The 25,553-nt window shown below is 39.9% G+C and overlaps 1 protein-coding gene across 3 annotated transcripts in view; it reads right to left on the reverse strand.

Moving 5' to 3' along the window:
- The window catches only part of VPS41 (VPS41 subunit of HOPS complex), a 137,724-nt gene that overhangs the window by 13,458 nt on the left and 98,713 nt on the right, over positions 1-25,553 (reverse strand). For all 3 annotated transcript variants that reach the window (XM_061374872.1, XM_061374870.1, XM_061374871.1), the window contains 13 exons: positions 22,493-22,590; positions 19,959-20,088; positions 18,116-18,231; positions 16,518-16,574; positions 14,500-14,561; positions 13,591-13,672; positions 9,324-9,416; positions 8,700-8,827; positions 7,658-7,802; positions 6,405-6,446; positions 6,225-6,275; positions 4,163-4,300; positions 756-810 (listed from right to left, as the gene is read on the reverse strand). In XM_061374872.1, coding sequence (XP_061230856.1) covers positions 756-810; positions 4,163-4,300; positions 6,225-6,275; positions 6,405-6,446; positions 7,658-7,802; positions 8,700-8,827; positions 9,324-9,416; positions 13,591-13,672; positions 14,500-14,561; positions 16,518-16,574; positions 18,116-18,231; positions 19,959-20,088; positions 22,493-22,590 — 1,197 coding nt within the window. The remainder of the gene's footprint in view (positions 1-755; positions 811-4,162; positions 4,301-6,224; positions 6,276-6,404; positions 6,447-7,657; positions 7,803-8,699; positions 8,828-9,323; positions 9,417-13,590; positions 13,673-14,499; positions 14,562-16,517; positions 16,575-18,115; positions 18,232-19,958; positions 20,089-22,492; positions 22,591-25,553) is intronic.

Raw genomic sequence — 25,553 nt, forward strand, 5'->3', positions numbered from 1 at the left:
GGGTTCTAAGCTGCAGCAACATTTAAAGTAAGGGTGAGTGTGTGTATGTACATGCATGCATTAACTATGACATTAAACACCCCCTTTAAGAGCCTGCATGGGCACTCTTAATTTGCGGTTCTAGCACAGCTTACACCCTTGGAAAATGAGAGGAGGGAGGAAGAACAAGTAGTAGAAAGGTTGAAATATTCTTTAAATGAACCCATGTGTAAATGCAGCTCTGCTCTCAAATGCTCCACAAATAATTCTTCTCATCGAAACAAAGACTGATTAAAGAAAAGCTTTCCATTCTGTCCATGACTCATGTCTGACATTCAGAGGTAGACTCCTTGGCCTGCTGGTGGAGTTAATTTGCACTTACTTTTATTAAAAAAAGAGAAAAGAAAACAAGAAGGGGAATATAAGCAAATCTTCCACCTCACCAAAAGGTAACACTAAGTTTGAGATGTATTCAGAATAAAACATGCTTTATTTCTCCCCTCTCTTCAAACTGACAGTATTGGAGATTCCAAAACCCCAGAAAAACGCTAAATCAGAAACACAATAACACAAAATATGGAGTTAAGACACCATATGAATAAGCCAATGGTTTTAGTTTCTAAATGCTGTTACTTGGTTGTACTGACTCCATACCAACTTTGTCTTTGGGAAAGCATGTCAAATGATACTAGGCAACATATTATACATTTTTTATGCCTAAACTTTATGACAAGGTTAAAAGCATCTTGTAATTTATCATACTGAGTGTTACTTACTCAGAAGGTAGACTGTCTCTTCTACAAAGTTCCTCTGTTGGCAGATCTCAAGAGCCTTGAGTTTAAGGAAAGGGAGAATGGAAAGAAAACACAGGGAACCATGTTACACAATATTTTATTGATCACAAATGCTGCAAGAGGCTTAAAGATATCTTTCAATGAAGTTCCATTACTCATTTCGACAGGAATAAAGCTCCCTTAATATGCACCGTCAGGTTCTCTGGCACTAATGAAGAGGAGAAACTCCATGGCACTTCCTTTTATTTTTCTCCAAGATTAAATAAATCTGAGGACAGGACTGGAATTTCAGTCTGGATTATGCCAATGTCTATCTTTCAGCTTACTGGCAACTTCCTTCTTCTGGTTCCAAAAGTTGGTTAACCCAAATGCATTAAGTTTATCTGCTGTCAAGACTTGCTTCCTGTGGGTGGACCCATGAGGTCTCTGGTGATGGAGGCCTGCTTAACATTCATTCACAACACAAGACTGCTGATCTCCTCAGGGCAAGCAGAATGGTTTTGGGAAGCAGAGAGGGCCCTCTGAATTTTGCACCAGTGACCTCCAAGAAGACAGTCAACCCAATGCAAATATGAAAGAATAAGGAGGAAGCATTTCTTAGAAATTTGGTTTAGAGCTCTGAGGGCTAAAACCCCTCAGGAGCGGTTACAGAGTCTGTGCTGCTGAAAATCACTAACACAGCTCCCAGAACTACCAAACTGACTACCAACAACTTTTTACCAACTGAAAACTGGTAGGGCTCGGATGCTATAAATGATGCCAAGTCTGCTTCCAGTTTGGAAGCAGAAAGCAAACTCGAGATGCATGGCATTCCTGTAAAGACAACTATTCACCAGTAAAGATTTTCATACCTGGAAATCAAAACTATAAGCACTTAAGATACAGCTAAAGATGTAGGTAGGAATTAACTTCCCCTTCCATTCTCAAATTATTTCAGATGGGTTACTACAAAGATTAGAGATCTGGGCAACCAATTTTGGGGTAGAGGTAGGTGAATACCTATGCACTTGGATACTTCAGGGGAATGAAGTTGTGAATAATACTAGTAAGTTACAAACACAACTGACAGCCTTTTTTATTCCCCACTCGGAAGTTGAACTACATCCTGGGGTGTATTAGAAGGGGGGTGGTTAGTAGGTCGAGAGAGGTTCTCCTTCCCCTCTACTCTGCCCTGGTGAGGCCTCATCTGGAATATTGTGTCCAGTTCTGGGCCCCTCAGTTTAAGAAGGACAGGGACCTGCTGGAGAGAGTCCAGCGCAGGGCAACTAAGATGATTAAGGGAGTGGAGCATCTCCCTTATGAGGAAAGACTGAGGGAGCTGGGTCTCTATAGTTTGGAGAAGATTGAGGGGTGACCTTATTAGTGTATATAAATATATAAAGGGGGAGTGTCACGAGGATGGAGCCAGGCTCTTCTCAGTGGCAAACAATGATAGGACAAGGGGAAATGGGTACAAACTGGAACACAAGAGGTTCCACTTAAACCTGAGAAGAAACTTCTTCTCAGTGAGGGTGACAGAACACTGGAACAGGCTGCCCAGGGAGGTTGTGGAGTCTCCTTCTCTGGAGACATTCAAAACCCGCCTGGACACGTTCCTGTGTAACCTTATCTAGGTGTTCCTGCTCCAGCAGGAGGATTGGACTAGATGATCTTTTGAGGTCCCTTTCAATCTCTAACATAACTGTGATACTGTGATACTGTGATACAAAGTACCAAGTACACAGTAGTTCTGGATGCTGCACGTTTCTTGACTGTCATGCTCCCTCTAGAGGAAAACAGGGAACATGCATACTTCTCTTTCAGCTCATTTTGTGAAACATTTGCTGAACTGCACTTGAATAAAGTGCACTTTTAAAGAAGAATTATTCCTTTTTGCCGGGTTTATAATCTTTTTCAAGCGAGAATAACCATGGCTTTCTGCAACTCATACACTGCACTGGAATCTGCTTCACAGGAACTGGAAATACTGATACATGAGAAATTCTGGTCCCCTGTTTCCTTAGAACAAAGATTCCTAGGTGGCAAAAAGTATTACTATATGATACGTATGGTAAGAAGGGTAACTACAGAATTAGCAGTGACAGTAAATTCAACTAAGTTTTATGTAGTGTTGGTATCTCTCTTCCTTAGCTTCCTACTGAAACACAACAGCATTTAAATTTAAGGTTAGAATGACACTTTTTCTAACATCCTTTTTCCTCACTTTGCTTCTCACACCTTCCAAAGGTTCCTGGGTCTCTGACGTATTCTTTCTCACAGCCCATAGGTTCAGCAACGCAGTGCCAGCAACATACTTGTGTCATTTACACACAGCACTTTTCTGCACCATCCATCACTGAAGATAATTGGCTGGATCTGCAATTACTAAAACTAACTTGCAAAATCTACAAGAGAATCAGACACTTATAAACAAATAAGCCAATAGTGTAGACACAAGTCCACTGAGACAACTGAATTTTGTGCAAGTTTCAAACACCAAACCTGCAACCTTAACAAAAGTATTTTCCAGTGTTTCCTGCTGCTGCACAGTAAAGTTGGCAACAGCATGCAAATGCCAAGAACAGTACTAGTTCTCTTTTGAGTATCAACCACATAAAATGCAATATTCAGCATTACATTTAAAACTACTGCAACTGGTGTCACCATTATAGCTGCATGCAGAGACACACCCTTTCACAAAGTCTGCTTTGCCTGGCCATTAACAGCAACCAATAATAAAACACTGACCCAGCTAAAGAGGAAAATTTAGATTTCCATGTGATTTACTTTAATTCAAGAAGGGGGAAAAGTACCACGACTGCCCTTCACTTTATTTCATATTTCCTTTGACAAGAGCAAAAAAGGAAATATAAAAAGGTTAAAGAAGGTAGAAACATGGTTCTCTGCACAACCCCAAGTCTACCAGCAGAAGTACAAAGATGAAAGTTCTAGCTCTGCTACTTCAGTGACTGTTATATTGTGTATATGATTTGAAAGCAACTTTGGACCCTGGAATACAAAGCTAGAAAAACTCCAGTTATAGGTACTCAGTCTTCAAGATCTAGCACTGAGCAATCCTAGATTTGGCGAAATGATGGTAGATTTCTTGCAACCAGAACCTGCTGTTCAGCCAGGCCACACACTGATGAGCAGACACGCTGCAGGTATGCATCAGGTGTGAATTCAGAACTTCTCCATATAATACCCCACCAGTTCCTGCCCTGTGGGCCGAGAGCGGAAGGTCACAGCCATCAGCCAGCTCTGCAAACCAGGCTCCTGCAGGTGATGGTCACACATTCAAAGGATCCCTTCTTTTAGCAGTAGAGGGCAGTACCAGACACAGTTACAAACACAACATTACAAGCTATAGACACAAACATCGAGGACCTGGGTTCAGGCCTTGGGCTTACCTTCTCTAGCGGACAGTGTGTGCTGTCTCTGAGAAACGGCAATAAGTTTGGACGGTCATATTCAGCATAAAGGCTGATCTGTTTCTCGTGATATCGTTGGCCTTTATGGTGGTCTCTTTTGAAAAGCTTGTGCAAATACTAGGAATCAAAAATGAGAATCAGAACTCAAAGCCATTAATACAGATTATACAATATTATCTGTTCTCCACTAATAAAAACTCCTCCTAATTTCTTCAGGAATGTGTTAACACATACTAGAAGGTACAGAGATTAAATTCTCACACAAAAGACTATGTATTTCTGAAGCACTCTTATCACAGCAATCTCCAAAACCAGCTCTATAAAACAGGTTTTCAGCAAGACTTAAGTAACAGTCCTTTAACCTTCAAGGAAACTACTGGATGATGAATTTTATGGAAAACCCTGGAGAAGTATGTGAAATTAAACATTTTGGTTATCTAGATACATTTGATCATTACAGATAACTATAGACCAAAGTTTTACCACAAAGCGTTTTAACCAAAGCACCTTGAAGTACAGATCCTGTGGCAAAGCTCCTTCCTCCCTTAGATGAGCACAGGAAAGCTTTGAGAGTAATTGTGAGGGTCACTTCCTTTTCAAAGGGAAGTAGGCTTCACATTTTGAAACTGATGTATTCCTTCCACAAACTGACGGTCAGTTGTCTTAGCAAAGTTCTTGGCTATGGGCTGCACACTTGATAAAGTTGCTTCCTATAATCAGGTCTCTAACACATAAACCAGATCAATTCCCTGAGCCCCACCTGTACACAGCAGCAAGTTAAACTTCCCTCCCTGAATCAGCCCAAGGCCAGGGTTACACCTTACACATTCCACTGACAGCCCATTCAAACCAAAGAGGTGCTTTTGGAATAGCAATGTGGAGCCTTACACTGATACTGTAATTCTGCACAAACAAGAACAATCCTGCAGCATATGGGAGTTACAGCTCTAGAAAGACAAGCAGTTCCCTGCCTCCACAGATCAGCAAAATGTGCTTCAGTTGCTCCCAACACCATTTTTGTGTAAGGAAGGAGGAGGGAAACAAGCAAGAAGTAATTGCCCAGAGAACCCAAGTGTCTGTAATGCCACAATGAATACCTCACAGCGTGTTAACAATAAGCAGTGTGTGGTCAACTACTCACAAGTTCACATTTTAAAACTACTTTACTGTTGTAAAAACACTACGGCCATGTTAAGAAATAGGTTAGCAGAAGTATAGCAACCAGGAAACCAGAGATGCACTGAATGTGTTTTTATTGTTGAAAGCTGAGGACATACTGTGCAAGATATGCAAGTGCACCCAGCCACAAGTCTTATTTTCCCAAATTTAAAATTAATTTGAAGATAGCCTTATAGGTTGCAGTGCTTATCACGACTGGATGCATGAAAGGAAGCACCAAGGAGGACCAAAACACATTTTGACCTTGTAATGACTCAAGTGACCACCAAACTTTGCTTGCATTAGTCCTTCTGCAACCTGGATTAGTGGGTTTTCAACTGCTGTCCAGAACCTTCTGGGCTCCTAAATTACTTTTGAAAGATCGAAATGGAAATAAACTATGAAAAGTGATTTCACAAGAAATTGGCTACACTAAAAATAAATCAAAGGACCTAAAATTTGAAAACCACTCCCTAAGACAAGAAAAGTAGTTGCTTTGCATTTTTTAATGAGAAGTTACTAATTCCACTTTCAGATTCTTATCTTCATATAAGGAAGAAATTCATTCCTGTTAGGGTGGTGAGGCACTGGAATAGGTTGCCCAGGGAGGTTGTGAATGCTCCATCCCTGGCAGTGATCAGGTCCAGGTTGGACGAGGCCTTGGGTGATATGGTTTAGAGCAAGGTGTCCCTGCCCATGGCAGGGGGTTGGAACTTGATGATCTTAAGGTCCTTTCCAACCCTAACTATTCTATGATTCTATAAGTAGTCACTTCGGCTCTGATGATTTATGATATTCCGGTGCTATGTGCACTTGGACAGGAAGACCATATTCGTAAAACACGTGCCCAGCAAAGAGTTTATTCAGCTCAACAAATACTTACAACATGCTGTAGCTCAGGCCTGTTTTCTAATTCTTCAACAACTCTATCAATCTGAAAGCAAACAAATAAACCCCAATGGATCAGCAAAGCTGTGACAAACATTACATGTACAGGTCTGAAAGCAGGGTGGGTAATACAAGCAAACACTGGACTGCCAAGCCACAGACTCGATATACTCACAGAAATTTTATCTTCATTATCCAAAAGCATGTCTACTGCTTTCTAAAGTAAAGAGAAAGAACCCAGTTAATACAAAGGTACACACATCTTCTCACATTCTATATAGCATTATGCTTGTTCAGTGATGGGTATCAGATAGATAATGCAGGCCTGCTCTTTTCAGCAACAGTAATTCAGAGAGCACTTTGCATAACATCAGCATGCCCCAGCAGCACAGCATTACCAGAGAACACATCATGTATTCTTCCAGAATACCTCTCCTAAAGTTTCCATGCTAATAGCAGTCAATACTGGGCACTTCTACTGCAGGTGAATCATGTCATCGAATCGTGGGTCACAGAAGGCCACTGCCAAATGATAACAGAAATATTATTTGTCCCATGGCCAAATGGAACTGCAGGGTGATGGCTGTATGGGAAACAAGCAGCTTGTTTTACAACTGGATTCCTCCAGACTACTGCATATTGATACAGTAACACAAGCAGAAAAGACCACGATGGCCACCAGGATTCTGATTCTGCTTCCTCTTACAAGAAGTTTTGCTTCAAACTCAAAAAATACAAACCCACAGATTCCTGATACAATTTACTCTGTTTAATAAAAAAAGAATTATACTCTTTTTTTCCTCATGTAGTTTAGAATGGCCATACCAATCATCTTTGATAGACATGGCTCCACATTTTAGCTCCAGTGCTTAAACAACCAGCACTGCACTGAAAAAAGAGCACATTTACCTGGTTTCCCCTCAAGGATCATAGCAAGTATTATTTGATGAGGTTTTATAGCCAGTTGGGAAGAAAGAACATAGAATTCAGTATAAAATGCATGCTTACTCGTTATTTGAATTTAGGTTAATAACCTTGCAAACTTTCAGAAGCAGACTGACTGCAGTAAAGGATGCGTGGAAGGCACATTTAATATATGTCTCATAATAAATACACTACCTCCTTTCTTTGGCTTATTAACAGCATTACTTTATTAAAAATGCAGAAAGAAGATCATGGTGAAAGTTTACTTGAGAATCCCAACAATGATCTCAGACCTGGCACTCTTCACACTGTGAGCAACATTCAAATCGAAATACAAAGAAATGACTTCGCATTCTAGGCAAACGTTCTCTTCTTTACCTCAGAATGTACCCAGACACAGGAAACACACTCTCTGCCTCAATACCATGTTTAGCTCATTTATTTTTAATCCATTAAAACATCTCTAGTGGAAAAAGAATATAAAAATCATTAGGATGACCATACCTCTGAATCAAAATCCATGAGTAGGACAATTTTGTCTCTGATAGAACTGAAAAGATTGTGCTTGTGGATCAACTGGAAGACGTCCTTGTGCCTCAGAGTCAGGTAAATTTCTAGGGCTCTGCCATAGCGTTGGTCGTAAGTATACCTGATAGAAAACAATGCTGTAATACATGTGATCTTCGATATCTAAGTGTAGGAGCATCACTTATAAGGGAATATTTAAATCTAGGATGTAAAGCGTTTCAGGATGCTCCTTGATTTGATGATTATCTAAATAGATGATGTGATTCATTTCTGTTAAAGGGAAATAAAATACTGAGCAACATTACTTTCAACTCTGTTTATATCAGCCACCGCATCTGTGTTCTGATCAGTGGTTCTTTCTCTGCATTTTTGTTTCCCCATTTTCAAACCACAGGGGAAGCCACACAAAATGCTAGCTTTTCTGGTTTTGGAAACTAATTGGAACTCTCCTCAGAGCTAAAAAAACATTGTTTTCTTATGACCTGGGGACAGACTGTAACACAGCAATAGACAGTCACCTCACTTTCTCCAGAGAAGTGGTATGAAAAGAACTGATGCTGATCAGGCTGAGAAAACCAAAGAGCTTTAACCTGCTACAAAGGAGCCTAGAACCAGACCAGTTTTGGCATTTTCCAGTCACATATTTCCAGCCACACAGTAAACCTAAATATACTACTTGTGAAATTGTGGGATAAAAAACCCCACCATTTGACTTTCTTGTGGGCAGTTCTGAAATGCACACTTCACAAAAGAGGCTTCATATTTGAATGCTAGCTATTTGCTTTGGAAAGAGGAGCAGCATATCCAATCTCCTACTGAACTCTCTGCTTTCATACTCAGCATACACTCTATCAAGAAGGGGAAAAACAGGCAAGCTGTGCAATCAGCAGAGTGGAGATGAGAGAAAGCTGATACTCCGTAGACATATTTCTGTTAAGAGAGCTAGGCAAATATATATCAAGTATAGCACACTATTTCAAGCTTACTTTTTGTAACAGGAGTTTAAAACCATACTCACAATTCTGCAAGCGTTCGCAGCAAAGTCCTGTTCTGTGGATCCTTCTTCAGGTGATCCACTACAGCTTGAACTATGATTGTGTTGTTGTACAGATCTCCAGGCCACTCTTTTATCAGGGTTGCAAACCCCTAAAAGTATAAGAGATTGTAACAGAAATAGAAAGAACTGCCTAAGGAACAATTCAAAACATCAAAGCTTCAGCTAAGCCCCTGAGATGACACCTGCTGGTTTCACCTCTAAGCCACTTTTATGTGCCCACAGATGTGCATGGTGCAGAACACTGATTTTCCTTCTCAGGGCAATGTCATTAAGATTCATGAAGCTGATTCTCTTTCAGGTGCTATGGGCTTTGTGCAGCACTTCAAGCACTTACGCTACATTAAACAAACTAAAATAACAGTATTTCTAAGTGATAATAGAGAAAGTATTTGAGTGCTCTGAAGAACTTTCTACTTATTCTCTTAAAAACAACCCAAAATTCACCTTTTTGATCTTTTCATTATTGTGGAACTGTCCATCAGTAAATACTAGAATACAACAGAGAATTTGCTGTCAGAATTCTACACTGCTGAGGGTGTTTGGGTGGCAGTAACTATTACAAGTGGTCATGTCAGGCTACAGTACCTCGTAGTCACTCTCCAAAAACTCATGCAGGACCATTTCATAGATTAGAGGTTTCAAAACTGGGTCCCGTCTGGGCAAGTAACGACTAATTGCCTATAGGAACGAAGAGAACAAAGCGTCAGAAGGGGAATGACATGTAACATCTTGGTACACTGATGACAGGAAAACAGAATTGTGAAGCAAAAAACCAGCGCTATGAGCCAAACATGGCTCTTGGTAAATGCTCTGGAAAGGCTGCTTATTTATATTTGTAAGCAGTACCCTGATGCTATTTACTTAAGGATTGCACACATTGCAAATGTATTACTTACCTGAAAGTATTTTCATTGGAAAGGTAGGTGGTAAGATACTAGTTAGAATGGAAGCAGCAGCCACTGTGCTGAGAGAAGTCTGAGTGTTTTCTGCTAGTCCTTTAGAAAACAAAGCCCATAAAAGATCCCTCAAAAGTAGGAAGTTTTCACAATCCATTTTGCCCACTCTCAGTCCTGTACCTTGTACAATGGTATCAGCATTCATTAGCTGACAAATGTGCACTTTTGACTTATGTCTTCCTGTGGGGTCACTACAGTTGATGCAGGCTTCCGTTTTGCCAGCTATTTTTACATACCCAAATGAAAACTAATTTGAGAATACATGTCTCCATGGAAAAGGTGAAGAAGGTGCGTGATCTGTTGCTCTATAGGGGGTGTTAAGGAACTGCATTCTGGCAGGCAGGAGACAAGAACCTGCCAGAATAAATCAGCTCATACCCTGGAATTTCAGCACAGCATCTTATTAGCACTATTATTCCGCACAACTAGAGGCCAAGATTATTACCTGCCAAAGTAAACCCTACTGCTGCCAGCTGTGCTGGGACTTTGGGGTTTGTAGCTGAAGGCCCAACACTGAAGAAATTCCTCCAAATACTCAAGAGATGTTGCCTGTTGCCCACTAATGGCACATGGTACAGAAGCATCTTGTTAGTGAAGCTGCTTGAACAAAGCAAGAAAAATAACATCTCACTACATCTTCATTTTTTGGGTTTTGCAGTTTTAGAGATAGCAATGGCTATTTCACAACAAATTCTCCTAGTATTTAAATCAAACCAGTTGCTCAAGTTACATATTTTATTCAGGTCTTCCATCTGTGGGAAACAGGAGGTAAAAATAAAAGACCAATAAAAAAAAAAGCATTGTTAATGACTTTGCAAAAATTAGAAGTTCATTGCTCACAAGAGTCCTCTTCTCTCCCCATGATGTTTGAGCTTGGCCAGTCTCTGAAACACAGCACACTGCCAACATCAGCTCCCACCATCTGTCATGGAATTTAACAGCTAACTCAGGGCATGGCTGTGCCAGCTGCCCTGGGGAATCATATTCCTGACCCCCCATAAAAAAGCCTCTTCTGACCATAAAGCAAGCAAGCTGGACATCATCTGAAGACTTGAAGGCAGAGGGCATTTTCCAAGGGCTGTTTCATTCCTGCTTTCTACCCTCCTGCTACCTCCTAAACGAACAGCCTCATCCAACATGCTTTGCTGCAACTCTTGGCTGCAGCTCGGCTGCACAGTGAGCTGCGGAGCAGTGCAGCTGCCTCGTTGCATGGGGGCCAGGCTGCCCTGGGAAGGAAATCTCTCTTGCCCCAAGTCCCACTGCTTGAAGGAAAAGCACAACCACCTTCTCTAGTATGGCTCCAATGCTCAGCAAAGACTGAGAAGCATCCAAGTTATTTTTAAGCCTAGGCACAAAGGTGAACCAAGACCCATGCTGGTGGCTACACGCTCTTTCCATTTTATTTCTAAGCAGTAGTTAAGGAACAAGAACAGACAAAAAGCTCCAGAATCCAGATGCCTTTGTACCAATTCCTGAATCACGTGGCCAAAGTGACTTTATTTAAAGACTATACACACAAATACTTTCTTCCTTTATTTCTTCTAAAGACCTGCTTTCAGACTTCTGATCAGTAGGTATAAGGACAGGGTACACACAACAAAACTGATATAAAAGTTGCCATGAGATTGCTTAAACCACCTCACCAGTAAGCCCAAATGACAATTATTTATTCCTCAGAGGATACCTATGAGATGAAAGGGGCTGTCTGGATAATGCTACTTTATACCACGCTCAACAGAGACAGGTAAAGTCTTTCACATGTCCTCTAGCCAACATTTTGGGCATTACAGCATTACTGCCGCTAGCTGATCAACCTGCACCCCTGCTGAAGTCACTGCTGTCACAGCAGAGTCAACAGCATGGAATGCATCACTTGTGCCACACAGAGTGTGGCAGCTTCCTTCAAATCCACCTTCCTTAACTGTATGAGCTGAGACATTGGACTTTACCCTGCAGTGACTTAGGGACAAGCACATAACTCCATCAAGCCACTGCTGCTGGAGGAGAGGAGCAGATCACCGCAAGGCTCTAAAATAGGGAAACTGCCATGAAAAGGTTTTCTAGAGGACATTCACTGATGACACAAGGGACATCAAGATACCAAAATGCAGCCTCCGGTAGCCAAACAGTAACTTTCAGTACGGAACACTCAAAAAGCCTCTAAACCCACAAGCAAGACACTCACCCCACAGGCTCTGACACTGGGGTATCACTAGTTAACCCCTCTGCAGAAAGGAAAGTTTAAACCTTTACTTTTACCACCACCTTAGCTACTGTCAAATCACATTAGATTGGAAACATCAGATTTCAGGCAACGACTTATATGCACTGCAAATTCTTTAAGAAAATTCCCTTTCAAAATACACTTTGTCTCCAAATCCCAAATGAAGTCCTTACATCAGGGCTTAAAGCCATCACAGCTCCGTTAGACTATTGTGTTTAATACCCAGTGGTTGAGTAAATAGGTAAAAACTGCAAATAGCACCCAAGTGACCCCAAGCATTAGAAGAACCTCTTCATTTTGATCTGGCTTAACCTAGCTCGTCCTTTAAGATATTCAGGTACCTTTAGGAACTTAGGAAAAGTTATTATGTGACTGAAATAGTAAAATAAGAAAAGCATCTTCTAGAACTGCAGCTTGAAGCTGAATATTATAATGGATTCATCTTTTGCTTTTCTAAGTCCACTTTCAAGGGGCTGAAAACAACCAACTGTTTAGAAAGGTAGTAATTTAACAGAGATGCTTTTGCAGTAAACCTGCAAATATTTTTATATTTTCCAGTCTGCTGGATGACATAAGTGGAGACAAGAAAACATCCATTCCAGACAGCTGCATCCAAAGAACAAAGTAAACCCAAAAGGACTAGGAAGCAGTGTATAAAAATTTCACCTGTACCTGCACTTGAGTCTTTTATTGGATTGAAATAGAGAGACAGAAATATGAGATTTCATCTTCCAAGGTGGCAAAGAGTGCACCAAATCACTAAGAGCTCACACAAAAGGTAAGGCTGCTCCTGCACTGGAGTGCCTCTAAAATAAGAGCCAGACATCCTGAAAACCCTAACGCTGAAACACTTTAGCTCTTTGAACGGAATTAAACAGCTCAAAACCAGCAAGGGCTGCATGCTGTGAGATCTTAATAATACGTCCTTTTTGGCTCATTGAGTTTGAATAGGAAGACATAAAATTCAGAAATAAATGTACATGTGTTACCAAAGGGAGTGTGCATAATGTTTTCTACCGGTTTGGCAGTGACAATGCTATAGCCTTATGTCCTGGGCAATTTATTAACTGAGAAACTCACATTAAATGTGTACTGCTCTGGTAGCTGGCTTGTGACCAGGGAAAACACAAGACAGGGCAGGTTGCTCTTTCCTGCCACCATTTCTAGCACACAGCATAGGTTTTCCCTGTTGCTTTGCAGTTTAACTATTCTTCAACACTTAAAGCTGTAGCTTTGTTATAAGGGACTTGGATTTTCTGGAAAGGCTGGCACCCACCCTCTTTTTTTCCTTAAGAGTTAGGGTAGGATTTTTCAAGACACTACAAGGGAGTGAAAAGCAAATGGCAAAGATGCATTTAACTGTCAGCATCTTTGCAATTAAAGGCCTTGAGGATGGGTCTTTCACTTAGGGGCTGTCAACAAGTTAAAAATAGGTAGCTGAGTATCTGGATGTGCTACGCCTCCAACTCTGTTTTGATGCATGTTAACATATCAACATCAATCTGAAAGACAACTGAACAACTAGAGATCTGGGTCAGGAACTTCAAAGGCAGCACTGAAACCACGGCTACCACAATGGGGCCATGAAATGACATCCTTTATATACTTGGTCAAAACATGGGGGAAGTACAGCATGCCAATGACTTGAGTCCAGAGACAGAAATTAACTTACCTTAAGCTGACCTATTTCTTTAAACTTGTAAACTTCGAATTCCCAGAGTTCCGTGTTTTTGCCAAGAATTTTTTGGCACTTGCTGGAAGGAAGATGAAAAGGGGAGAGATCAAAAGTAGGTACATAGAATGTGAAGCACGATTACAAGGGATCCTCTTTCCTCTTTCTTCTCCCTATCAAGTTACTTTCAAAGGTGACTTATTTTGGCAACCCTTGCTTCAAGCAGAGTATGCCAGGTACTCCTCCTTTCAGATCTTAATTTTTGTTGCATCCAAGAAGACTAAACAACTAACTATGCATTCATCCCTATTGATTACTGGTTTATATTAAATATTAGGAAGAAATTCTTCTACATGAGGGTGCTGAGGCGCTGGCACAGGGTACCCAGAGAAGCTGTGGCTGCCCCATCCCTGGCAGTGTTCAAGGCCAGGTTGGAAGGGGCTTGGAGCAAGCTGCTCTAGTGGAAGATGTTGCTGTGCTTAAAAAGATATGCCTATGTACATGAAAACACAAATGTTAGGTAATTTCTGATCCCTATTTTAGATACCCATATTTGACATTTTCATTTACATCCACATAACCACACATTATTTTCTGATGGTCTTACAGGCCAATGACACACTAGTAAACTGCATTATCAAAATCCAAAAACCTCAATTTTGAAAATCTAGCATGACTTTGAAAGATCAAGGGTGACTTCCAAAAATATGTGTATCTCAATACCAGTCAAACTTTAGAGTAACTTTTGTGTCACTAAAGGCAGGCAAATATAGGGCAAAGGAATACATCTGATTGTACCGAAAGTCTGGAACCCACAGAAAATCAACATCACTAAATAGTTCAGAATGAACAATTTGCTTCACACAGACACGCTTCAGCCACCAAAGAAATTCATTAATAATAAGTTACCGAGCAGCCAGGTCATACTCTCCTTTCTCCACGAGGTGATTTATATAGGCTAAGCCAATATCCTAAAAGGTATACAAATAAAGAGTTAGTTGTAAAAGCTTGGAAGTCTACTACTTAACTGCCCCGATAACTACCATTCCAACTGTGTGCACTGCTGTTAAGTCAAGCACCAGGCCCTAAATGGATACCCCAAGTTCTCCTTTAGATGCAGGGCCCAGAAAACAGTCAACACAAAATACCTGCATAGACTGCTCATGGGTACAATTTAAGATACTCATTTAAATAACTCTCATCATCTCACTGATGCTGGGAAGACTGTGCCACCTCTACATATTAATGATTGTTCCAAACACACAGCTGATGGCTCAGTGCTTGCATTAGTTACCTCAAAAAGAAAACCACCAGCCACTGCATGAGACACTTTGTCAACATCAAGTTTGCAGGTGGGAAAAATGCTGGTTGAGAACGTAAATCCTAGTGCTGCTCCATAAAGTAAAGGAATCACCAAGAACTGAGCAAGATTATTACGTATTATGACATACTAAATTCCCCTTCTCAGAAGTTTATCACACAGTTTTTAAAAAATAATAAAAAAAATCATGCCTATACACCAAATTTTAGGATTTCATTTCACTATAGGAACCACCTTTGTATTTTCAGCTTCACCGTTCTCAAGAATGAAGATTTCTGGCAGCCTCCCTCTCCTGTGGGCCAGCTCCCCAGTGAGCAGAGAAGACAGTATATGGAAAGGAGCTGTAGATCTGTGGCTGTTGAAGACCCCTGTATGCTGCTCAAGTGGTGTAGAGGAACAGTGACGATTACTGCAACCTAAAATACCCCCAGGACCATCAGACTGCCAGCATGGTGTCACTGGTCTAATTGCTGCTGGGCAGCAAGATCATGAGTTGATTTAAATCCCTGTACCACTAATCCTTCACTTAAGGCTCAATGTCAACATCTCTTTCCTCAACACATTCCATGGGTTTTGCATTAGAGACCAAACACTCATCAACTCTGCTTGTATATACCCACACTGAATTTCATCCTAGTAAAACTAATCTATGCAAACCAGGAGAAAAGCTTTTTTTTTAACTAATGAACTGCCAGGACCTCTTTTCACATCTTTTACAAGGGCCACAGAATAGCTAAATCATACAAACTCTGTGATAAGTGATGCCATGCCATTAGGTTTTGATTCAGCTTCTGGACTACACAAAAAGAAGAGAGTTTCTACGACCTACTGATACACAGTGTGCATATTATAGCAGTAATCTGGAGAAAATCTAAACACACTTAACACTTTGTACTTAAATAAAAACTTCCGTTTAAAGACACAGCAGTATTAATGAAATTCCAACATGTTCACATTGAGGTCCATTTAAACAAAGATCTAAAGAGCTAAAATGAGCAATGCCCTTGTGACTATTAAGTTATTCCCCCCTCTTGCCTTAAACATCAATACCCTTTGTTGCCCTGAGAAGGGACTAGAAAGCATGGGAAATAACTATACAAGGGAAAAGGAGCTTAACTATGTAAAATAGTAAGAATTGCAAAGCAACATGGGAGAGCTGTATGTGAAACTGCAACTGAATTTCAATAACATTTAAAAGGTCTTCCAATTACACCTTTTAAACTTCTGCCAAAACCCTGTCACATGCACAAGGTAGAAGTTAAATATGTCACCCCCTACCCAATCTCTTAATACTGAAATACTGCATTACTTGAAACAACAGCAAACTTAATACAAAAGTAAAAGCAAACAAAAACCCTATCAGCAATCAAGAGTGGAATTCTCTTCTTTTTAATGTCAACGGCACCTTCATAAAACCCAGATCCTTTCGTGTTTCACATGCTAACATTCCTGCTCTGCAGCTGAAACCAAGAAATCGAATGCTAGTTGGAGTATGCCTAACAGCTATTGTCTCATGTGATACAGAACAGGGAATGTGTTTGTAGCATCTCACAACATTCTAAAAGAAATCAGGTATTTTGTTTTGAATAGAAGTTTTGAGACTTACCAAAATCTTGTGCTTTTTTATAGTTTTCTGACTGATCTCAGCTGCCATCAAAGCTTCCTATGTTCAGAAAGTAGAAAACAGATACAAGCCAAATACACCAACTTTCAATACAGAAAGCTCTAGAACCGCATAAATCAACTATACCTCAGAGCAGCGTGTTTGAAGCACTAGAATTTTTAATGCCATGGTTGGATGAACAGCTTTGAATCCATTCTCCAACAAAAGCAGTCAACCAAAGGGAAAACTACTTTTGTTTCCATCTGGGTTCACTCCACTTTATTATATTAGGATCAAATCGCAAGATTACAACAGAACAGACAATGCAATCGCATTGGATCATTTTCAAATGAGAACCCTTCGCTACCAAAACCTGTGAAAATCATTACAAAGGGGGTGGAAGAAGGCTACCTTTCACTTCTCCAGCCCCAAAGTCTCCTCCAGTCAGAATGATTTACGTTTAAGTGTGCCATTCTTCTACTTCTTTCAAATGTACAGAAACAAAGCTGGCACTTTGACAAACAGAATGAAAGCTTTTAACATACATGCTAACACACAAGCTATCTACTACCTTGACTGGCTTTCATAAAGGCACACACACAGCTGTCAGCTGGAAATTACTGGAGTCTTCAGGGACCAAATGCTGTGATTTACATAAACTGCAAAACTGCACTCATCATCCGAGTTTGCTATTGAGATGCAAAAGCATCCACATGGATTTAAACAAATATGCATGAAGAATATAATGTTTGCATTAACAAAAGGAACACGTGCTGAATGGCTTTTCCATGTATATTTTCTTTTTCTTACACTGGGTGCCCAACAAATGCCATGGAAATAAGAATTTGCAAGTTACTTTATGCACCATAACAGGCGCTCTAAGTCATTAACTGCAGGAAATCAGAGGCCAGAACATTGGGTGCATGTTGATATCATCTGTAAGAATTTATTATTGGTTTAGATGTTTAGATATACATGCTTAAACACACAGATTAAATACTGAGCTGCTTTTTCCAAGGGAGCTGTACACCCTTGTTTTTTAGTATTGACTCTGCTTTCTTGTAACACTACTTTCAGCACCAATACCAACAGTTTGAGCCCATATTATTTTAGTTGTAAGAGCTTCAATACCGAAGGTAAGTAACATGGAGCAGAGCACACAACCTTTTTGTTCTATAGTAGAAGCAATATAGAATGGGGAAAACCTAATATTGTCCACCAAGTCCATTTCCCTTCTCTCTTTATTTGGGATAGATCTAGAAAAAAGCCCACATAGCTCATTAGTTAACTGCTCTGCTGCTTTAAAGCCAAACCCAGCTTTAATAATTTTCAGTAACAGCTAATACATTTCACATCTGATGCCAAGAGCAGTATTCACAGCATGTAATTCAGCTACCTCACTTGGGTGCAATTCAGATGAGCTGTTTCAGTAGGAAGACTAACTCTCCAGAGAGATGGAGAGTCAAATCCCACCTTTTACAAGCATTTAGTCAATGACTGTAGGAACAAACTATCCAATCCAAATAACCTAGCAAAGTTCTTCATCCCACTCCAATTTCCAAACCATTAAACCCTGAAGGAAAGAATGTTGTAAAGATTACTTCGTATTTCTTCTTTTCAAGAAGCCAGTCGATGTGGTCATCTTGGTCCCGCTCTTTAGCCACAACCACATCTCTTGGGCTGATGATATAAAAGAGTGATTCCCCTTCCGAATACTCTGCAAATGCATACATAGTTTGATTTTTATTATTATTATTATTAGTAGTAGTAGTATTTTCCTTAAGTAAACCCCTGCTTTTTAGTACACCCTTGAGGGGAATTTTAAAAGAGGAGATGCACGGAAGAGAGCAAAGCTGCTCCTGCAAAACATGCCTGTTGGGAAGCTGTATTCCCCAATAAATTAAAACTGGTTTAAATGGCAAAATATCTTAAAAAAAAAATTCACTACAGCTTATTGCAAATTCTGATTCATCCACTATGTGTAAACTTTATGATGGTTTAGAACACATTATTATACTTTTAGAGGACTATTACATTACATAGCCTGCAATAAACTTATCCTACCCATCAAGGTCAAGGCCATCAAAAGCATAAATGATAGATGCCATAACCCCTGGGGACACAGCACATCATTACAGCAACGCATTTGCAATGCTATAAGTTAAGGTTATATGTATAATGCATTTGCTTATACCATAAGCCTTTATTTTTGAGAAAACTCAAAATAAAAATGTACTTAAAGGTAAAATCAAACACCGAAGATGACTGTTTAGAACAGTTACTATTTCCATAGAAGCCATGAAAAAACACCATCAACCATTTGTAGGTACAGAAAACAAAACCATCCTCTACCCTTTATCTGTAACTCTATATACATACAAATACACTACTGAACTGACAATTCATGAAATGATGCCTGTTTTAAAGCCATCCAAATATTCAGACTCGTCGGATTAGCTAGAATATTCATTAAGCGTAAAAGTACAACTGTGGACATCAAAGTTCTGCTTAGGGATGGGTATAAAAAAAAATCCAGTTCTACTGATAGCAGCTGAGATGTTTGGAGATCAGGACATACACTGTTTTCTTGTGGCTTAAGGGCACTGATATACACAAAGGGGCCTGCCAAGCCTATGATTCGAAGCATGCCACCAGAGATATTTAAACATCAGATTCATGGTTTTTAAAAGCCAGAAGGAAAGTTCCTGTATAACACAGGCTATATAATCTTCACCAACGAATCCTGAATCAGCTTTGCCATGCATCTTTCTAAACTACAACACATGTATCAGAAAACCACCCTATCTTATTTAAAAGACTCTGCCTTAATCTCCCTGCCTGTTAGGTTATGAAACCTGTCTTTTAGGCTGAACTTGCCAATCTCCTATTGAAAACATCCTTTCTTCTCCCTACGTTTTACCATTCTGGGGTCTATTATATGCCAACATCTTTGTCAGTACAGGGAAGCTAAATATCAGTGTGCCCCTTTTAAGTTTATCCAGGTGCATCTTACATTTGAAATGACATTTATTCCCTCTTTGTCTGCAGCTTTTCCATATGCTGTACCACTCATTTCACTACTCCTGAAGCCCTTTGTGTTCAAAGAGACACAAGAATTCATATGGGTCACATGTTCAATACATCTCTATTAAGATGCTGCTTCCCACAATACTGGACATTACATGAGATCTTTATTTCTGCCTTCTATAGTATGTTTGACACAATAGACAGTTTTACAAATCATGATTTTAAACATACACATTTGTTTTCTTTCATGTAACTGTTTTTAGTGGATTTCCACTTGACACTTCTGCACTGTAAGCAGTTTTAGACAGTTATTCAAGGAAATGACATAAAAATGAAAAAGGAGGCTCAGTCCTCCCAGATCAAGTCTTTTTTAACCAAGTTATGAAAATAAAACAAAACATTATTAAGAGCACCTACCTAAATGATAATCTCTACATTCATTTTCCTGAAATCCTCGTACTGTTAGTGCATCAGAAGAGATCTCTTCACAGGACTCTGGTAGGGGTTGTACAATATCCAGTCTGGGCCTTGCACAACACTCCACTTCCTAGAAAAATGCCAACATCTTAGTTGCATCTACATGATTTACCTTAGCAATGCCAACTGATGGTCACCTACAAACAAGGCTGAAATTCAACAGCTCAAAACATTCCCCAAGGTCCATTACATTGCACTGGGTACTCAGCTGTGAATCATACAAGTTGCAAAGTTCTGCTCAACAGAGCAGCTGTAATCATGTCTGCAACACAAAGAGAACTTATTCCTAATGTTGGCTTGCCTCCCTTGAACAGAGGCAAGGAGAAGGAGGCTTAGACAGGACACAGGTCTAACCTTTCCCCTGAGGTTGCTCACTGTTTTTCTGCTCTTGGTCATAGAAGTTTTCAGGGCTATCACAGATGACCATCAACCACTGCATTCAACAAGCAACAGTACAATTTAAGACAAAATCTTAGCTGGGCTCAGGCCCTGAAGGACAGAGCTCTAAAAATCAATGATACTTGGTACCAAGAGGAACTTGGGCTCTTTTAGCTCATGTTTAATTTTGCACTGTTAAGTGTCCAGAAGCAGTAAGGAAAAAGTAATGTGAGAATAACCCAAAACAACTGCTATGCTGCTGAATTTTCAGGAGGCTTATGGTAAGATGATAACATGCACTTTTATTTTCTATTCAAGGAAAATTGTTGTCTTCAATGAGATGGAGTTTTAATTAAGTCAAGGTACAAAACAAGCCCTTATTTCATACCTCTGAATGGGAATTCGAATACAGAATGGAAGAGCAAGGAGACATACAAAGTGGATTTACACAGCTCTAGCCTACCCACTCATCAGCAGCACCACTTGGGTCTTTTCTCAGTTCAACTGTTCTAGTGCAAGTGGGGGGAAAGGAGGGGAAGGAAGAAAAAAAAGAAAGAAAAATATCAAAGTAAGCCAGGAGTTCAATTCTTTTCCAATCTGTAACAAGCAGGAAGCTGTCATTTGAAAGCTGTGAAATCAAGCATAGGCAGAGCAGTGCTCCTCACAACCCAACAGCATTTGTAGCAAGCAGCACTTCTGCTGCAAGCTCAGGCTTCACAGAGCCAAGACACTAACAGAGGGGTTCCCACCACATCAGAGCACAGACACGGTGTCAGGGAGGAGAGTAGCTGTTTCCTTGCAGAGGACTGAGGAGTCCAGCATTCTGCTAACAAAAACAAATACGTGAAAAAAAAAGAATCTTTGTCCTGTGTTTTATTACCATTGTATCACCTGAAATTCTCTTTTCATCTTTCTTTCTTGAAGCAGTCAGAGTGACTTCAACCTTTATCAGCCACTACCTTCTTTAGGCTAGTTTCCTTCCCATGCTGCTACTTCATTAACAGCAGCTTCCCAATTTCCTTGCTTCTCCTTGTATTTCAATGCACTTTTTCCTCCCCCTCCCTTACCCATTTGTTTGCCTCCTTTTCTTTCACTGACTCTCCCCACACTCGAGGGCCACTATACTGGCTCTCTGGGGAAACACTGCTGTGACATTATTTTTCTCCTTAATATAAATACAGAAATAATACTATGACATCCTACAGCAGAGCTAGAAGCAAACCCTATTGATTTCCACAGGCTTGAGCATTTGTTTGAACCTACAGCATTTCATTGCCTAGCAACTTGTGCACCCAGTTACTTAAGGTTACTATGGTGATGGTTGCCCAACGCAGACATACTATCAAAGAGATGATCAAGAGCATCTGCCATTCTCACACTGCAACTTCAAGGATTTCCTCCACTGCCTTGCCTTTTATTTGGCAATATGAAATAAATGTGGAGACAGACACAGTGCTCACCCGTGTGCAGTCAGAACGGCTGACATGAATTCTAATTTCTATCTATCTACACACATAGTGGAGTAAGCACAACTAAAGGTCTTGGAAGCAAGAGAGACCATGATGCCACTTGCTTGCAGTCATGCATCCCTCCCAGCCACAGTGACTGTTACTGCTTGAGTTGATCACAGAATGATAGAATCAATTAGGTTGGAAAAGACCTTAAAGATCGTCAAGTCCAACAGCTACCCCTGCCAGGTCCAGCTTCATGACTCTCACTTCTAAGATGCAAGTGTCAGAAAGCCCCTCCTGTGGGATACGTAGAAAGAGATTCTACATCTCCTTTGGTGCAGAAACAACAGAAAGAAAGAGAGAAAAGGAGAGAGAAGGTGGGGTGGGAATCAAACAAGGACTATCTAGAGGAAATCTTCTCTGCCTTCTGCAAGAAACAGAGGAACCCAGACAGGTCTTCTGAAAGGTAAGTACATTAGCCTTCAACATGACCTCCAGTGACTATTTCATAGGTCAGAGAAGTTTCGAGCACTGTTCACTATCAGCACATAACAATTCTTTTCACAGATAATCAGATCTGTGTGACTGGTTTCAGGCCCAACTCACAGCTTAGTGCTGTGCAGAAACTACCATAAAAACAAGTACCGTTTTGTCGGAGATCTCCTTTACGTATGAGAGGACAACGAGCTGGTCACAGAGAGGGGCGAGTCCACTGATATAGAATTCTGTGTCAAACTGGAAAACTGAAACACAGGAAAGCCAACAGACTGTCACACAAATGAATGAGTACGAACTGCTCCCTCAGAAAAAACACACAACTTATGTTCAGTGGCAATCAACAGCATGCAGTAGTACTTCGGAGAAATGAAGCCTCAGTACATATAACAAACCTACAGACTTCACAGTTGGATCAGCAAGATGAAAAGTTATACTTAACAGACTAAATTTCACTAAAGCTTGCAAGAAAAATATGCCTGTGCTCCAGGACATGCTACAGATGAAACATGTGAAACAAATGGTCAGCCTGATTTTCAGTAATCACATTGAAAAAAAAGGAAACAAAACCAAACCCAAACTCATAAAATAGGCAATAAATATAACAACTTCATTGGTTTGCATATTTGCAGCGAGCTCATCTGGCCATATGAGAATCACATCTGCGGCATCTATTGGTATGATATATGAAAACACAGAGATCATTATTTATTTATCATCACTCTAAACATCACAGGGAGATTTACAGATACCCTCATTCTAAGGAAAGCACATGGTTAAACAGTGCCTTCTCTTGTGCATAAAACTTCAAATGTAATTTCCTAAAACTGGTCTTGAAATTGAGCCTAAATACATGGCAACTATTTTGAGAAAGAGAATGAAAAAGAGAGCTGAACTGGATTTACAAAAAACCTCATTAAAGCAAACCCCTGCCACAGAAACAGCTATTTGGTTTTATTCTGCTGGATTTACAGTGCAGCCTTTCTTCTGGGCTCTTTTCTCATGGGGCCCAAACCAGGAATCAGCTAAGTGCTTATGTTAGAATAGCTTCCACCTATAATCTTTTACAAAAATATCAGATGCATCATCATTTTCTCCCAAAACGTGGTTTTAGGAGAATCTAAGCATAAGGAAGAAAAAAGAAGTTTCCTTACTTACTGGTTAGCATGCTCTACTACTAATATCTACTGTTTACTAAAATAGTTACTAATTATTTTAGCAAAGGAAACAGAAAATGCAACATTATGATGCTAAAACCAAAGCTGATTTTCTTTAACCAAGGTAATAAGGAGGAACAGAAGAAATAAGTATCCTCCTGCTAAAGGAGAACAAATAATACCGCCAAGTAAAGTACAGATTCGCCACCTGTGTCTCAATGAATAAGCAAATACTGGTTTTCTCTTAATGACTACTGACACTTTGACATCGCTGGGGGACCAAAGCATGGTGCAAGGGTAGAGCACTTAACCTATTCTAGGAGAGAAAGGGTTCACATTTGCAATCCTGCACATAATTATTTTGTTCTAGCCTGCAAGACCGATGAGATTAGTTCAACTGTGTCACATGTTGCGCTGAGCGATGATTTTAAACAAACCATGTCAAACATCTACATAATATATATTATTGCTTGCTTACAACTTAGTATTTGGCATTTGAAAAGAATATGGAAGGCAGGAGAAAAAACACGGAAAAACCAGTCAGATCCACGATGCTGGCTAGAAGAACAAGCAAATAAACTTTCATTTCAGCTTTTAAAAGTGACAAGAGAAAGCTCTCAAAGGTATATAAAATATTGTGGCTTGAATTTGGAGTGGAAAACAGCACAGTGACTGACACATTTATAAAGATTATGGGGACAGTTTTGAAAAGCCATGGGTGTTTCTTTGACTTTCACTTGAACTTTGGTTCCTCTGCCAGTGAAAATGTATGTAACATCCACCTAACGGTGCATTTGGAATCAAGCAGTGGTACTGTTCTGCCAGACCGAAACAAACAGAAATCATCACTTCAAGTTTTGTTTTTAAATAGAGTTTGGTTTCCTTGGTTTCACTTTCAGCTTTCTCTCAGCTCATGCTCCTTGAGAGAACTTGTTGAAACACAATGCCCTAGCTCTGCTGCTACAGCCTTGAACAAAGAATGGCTGGCATAGACAGTGCTGCTTGACCTGATAAAAACCTTTGATGCAGCTAATCAAAAAAGTCTTACTAAGAAAAATATGATAGAAGCTATAACTGCACAGAATACTAACAGGTTAATTTGACTTGCTCTCTGGACACTTTGTTGTGATCAAGAGGGGGGAAAGAAATCCAACATAAAGGCACTGCAGAAATGCTGTTAATTTGAAAAGGGTCCAAACAATTAAAACAAACGTAGTATTGAAGTAAATGGGAATGACTGAGGTACGGCCATGTGTCATACATGTTTATGCTTGTCATGAGAGAAGATGGAAGATACACTGACAGCGGATCTACTCTGCAGCTGCCAAAGAAATAACCAGGAAGCAAAAAGAAACCTGAGAATATTTTGTTGTTGTTCATCAAACAAAATGTATTAAACATACCACAGCACAGAAATAAACCAATATATGCTATGCTATTGACCCAAACTCTATAAAACAAATTCCCCTGGAATTTAAAGGTAGAAACATGCTGTGGACTGAAACTGAAAGAAGTTTATGTTGCTTCACCAAATAAACTGGTGGATGTGCCCACTTAAAGAAATACCAACTGTGACTCAAAAGGAACTTCTGGGGAAGAGCAGTGAAGCAATCTATATGATGGTCCTTTATTTGCCCTTGAGTATCCTCAGAACTTCCTGTAAATTTGCTACCTCTACTAACTCATGTGAAAGCAAGCAACTATTTACCTAACTATGTACATATTGCAATGGCATTTTAATGGATTTGTCTTCTTCCTTGGTTTTCAGTAGGAGGAGCAGCAGGGTAAGACTAAAATCAACAGTGGGTCCAATACACCAATGATTAACAAAAACTGATGCTTCCAAACTTGGAATTCAAACTCTCTGCTATTTATTTGTTATCAAAATAGGTGGAAAAGTCATATTCAAATTTATTTTTGTTCAAGCGCTGAAGGTTCAGAAAAGCTTCAGAGAAAATTTAGCAACCATTAATCAATCATTCTATATATAACTCTGAATGCCACACAACAAAGCATGTGCTTTTTCATTAAAGCAAAGTAGGGCAATGAAAATG

The sequence above is a fragment of the Neopsephotus bourkii genome, unplaced genomic scaffold (genome assembly GCF_033783945.1).
Source record: "Neopsephotus bourkii isolate Nb327-2 ecotype Australia unplaced genomic scaffold, CSIRO-AGI_Nbou_v1 NB_1655, whole genome shotgun sequence".
In the NCBI taxonomy this organism is placed as follows: Eukaryota; Metazoa; Chordata; class Aves; order Psittaciformes; family Psittacidae; genus Neopsephotus; species Neopsephotus bourkii.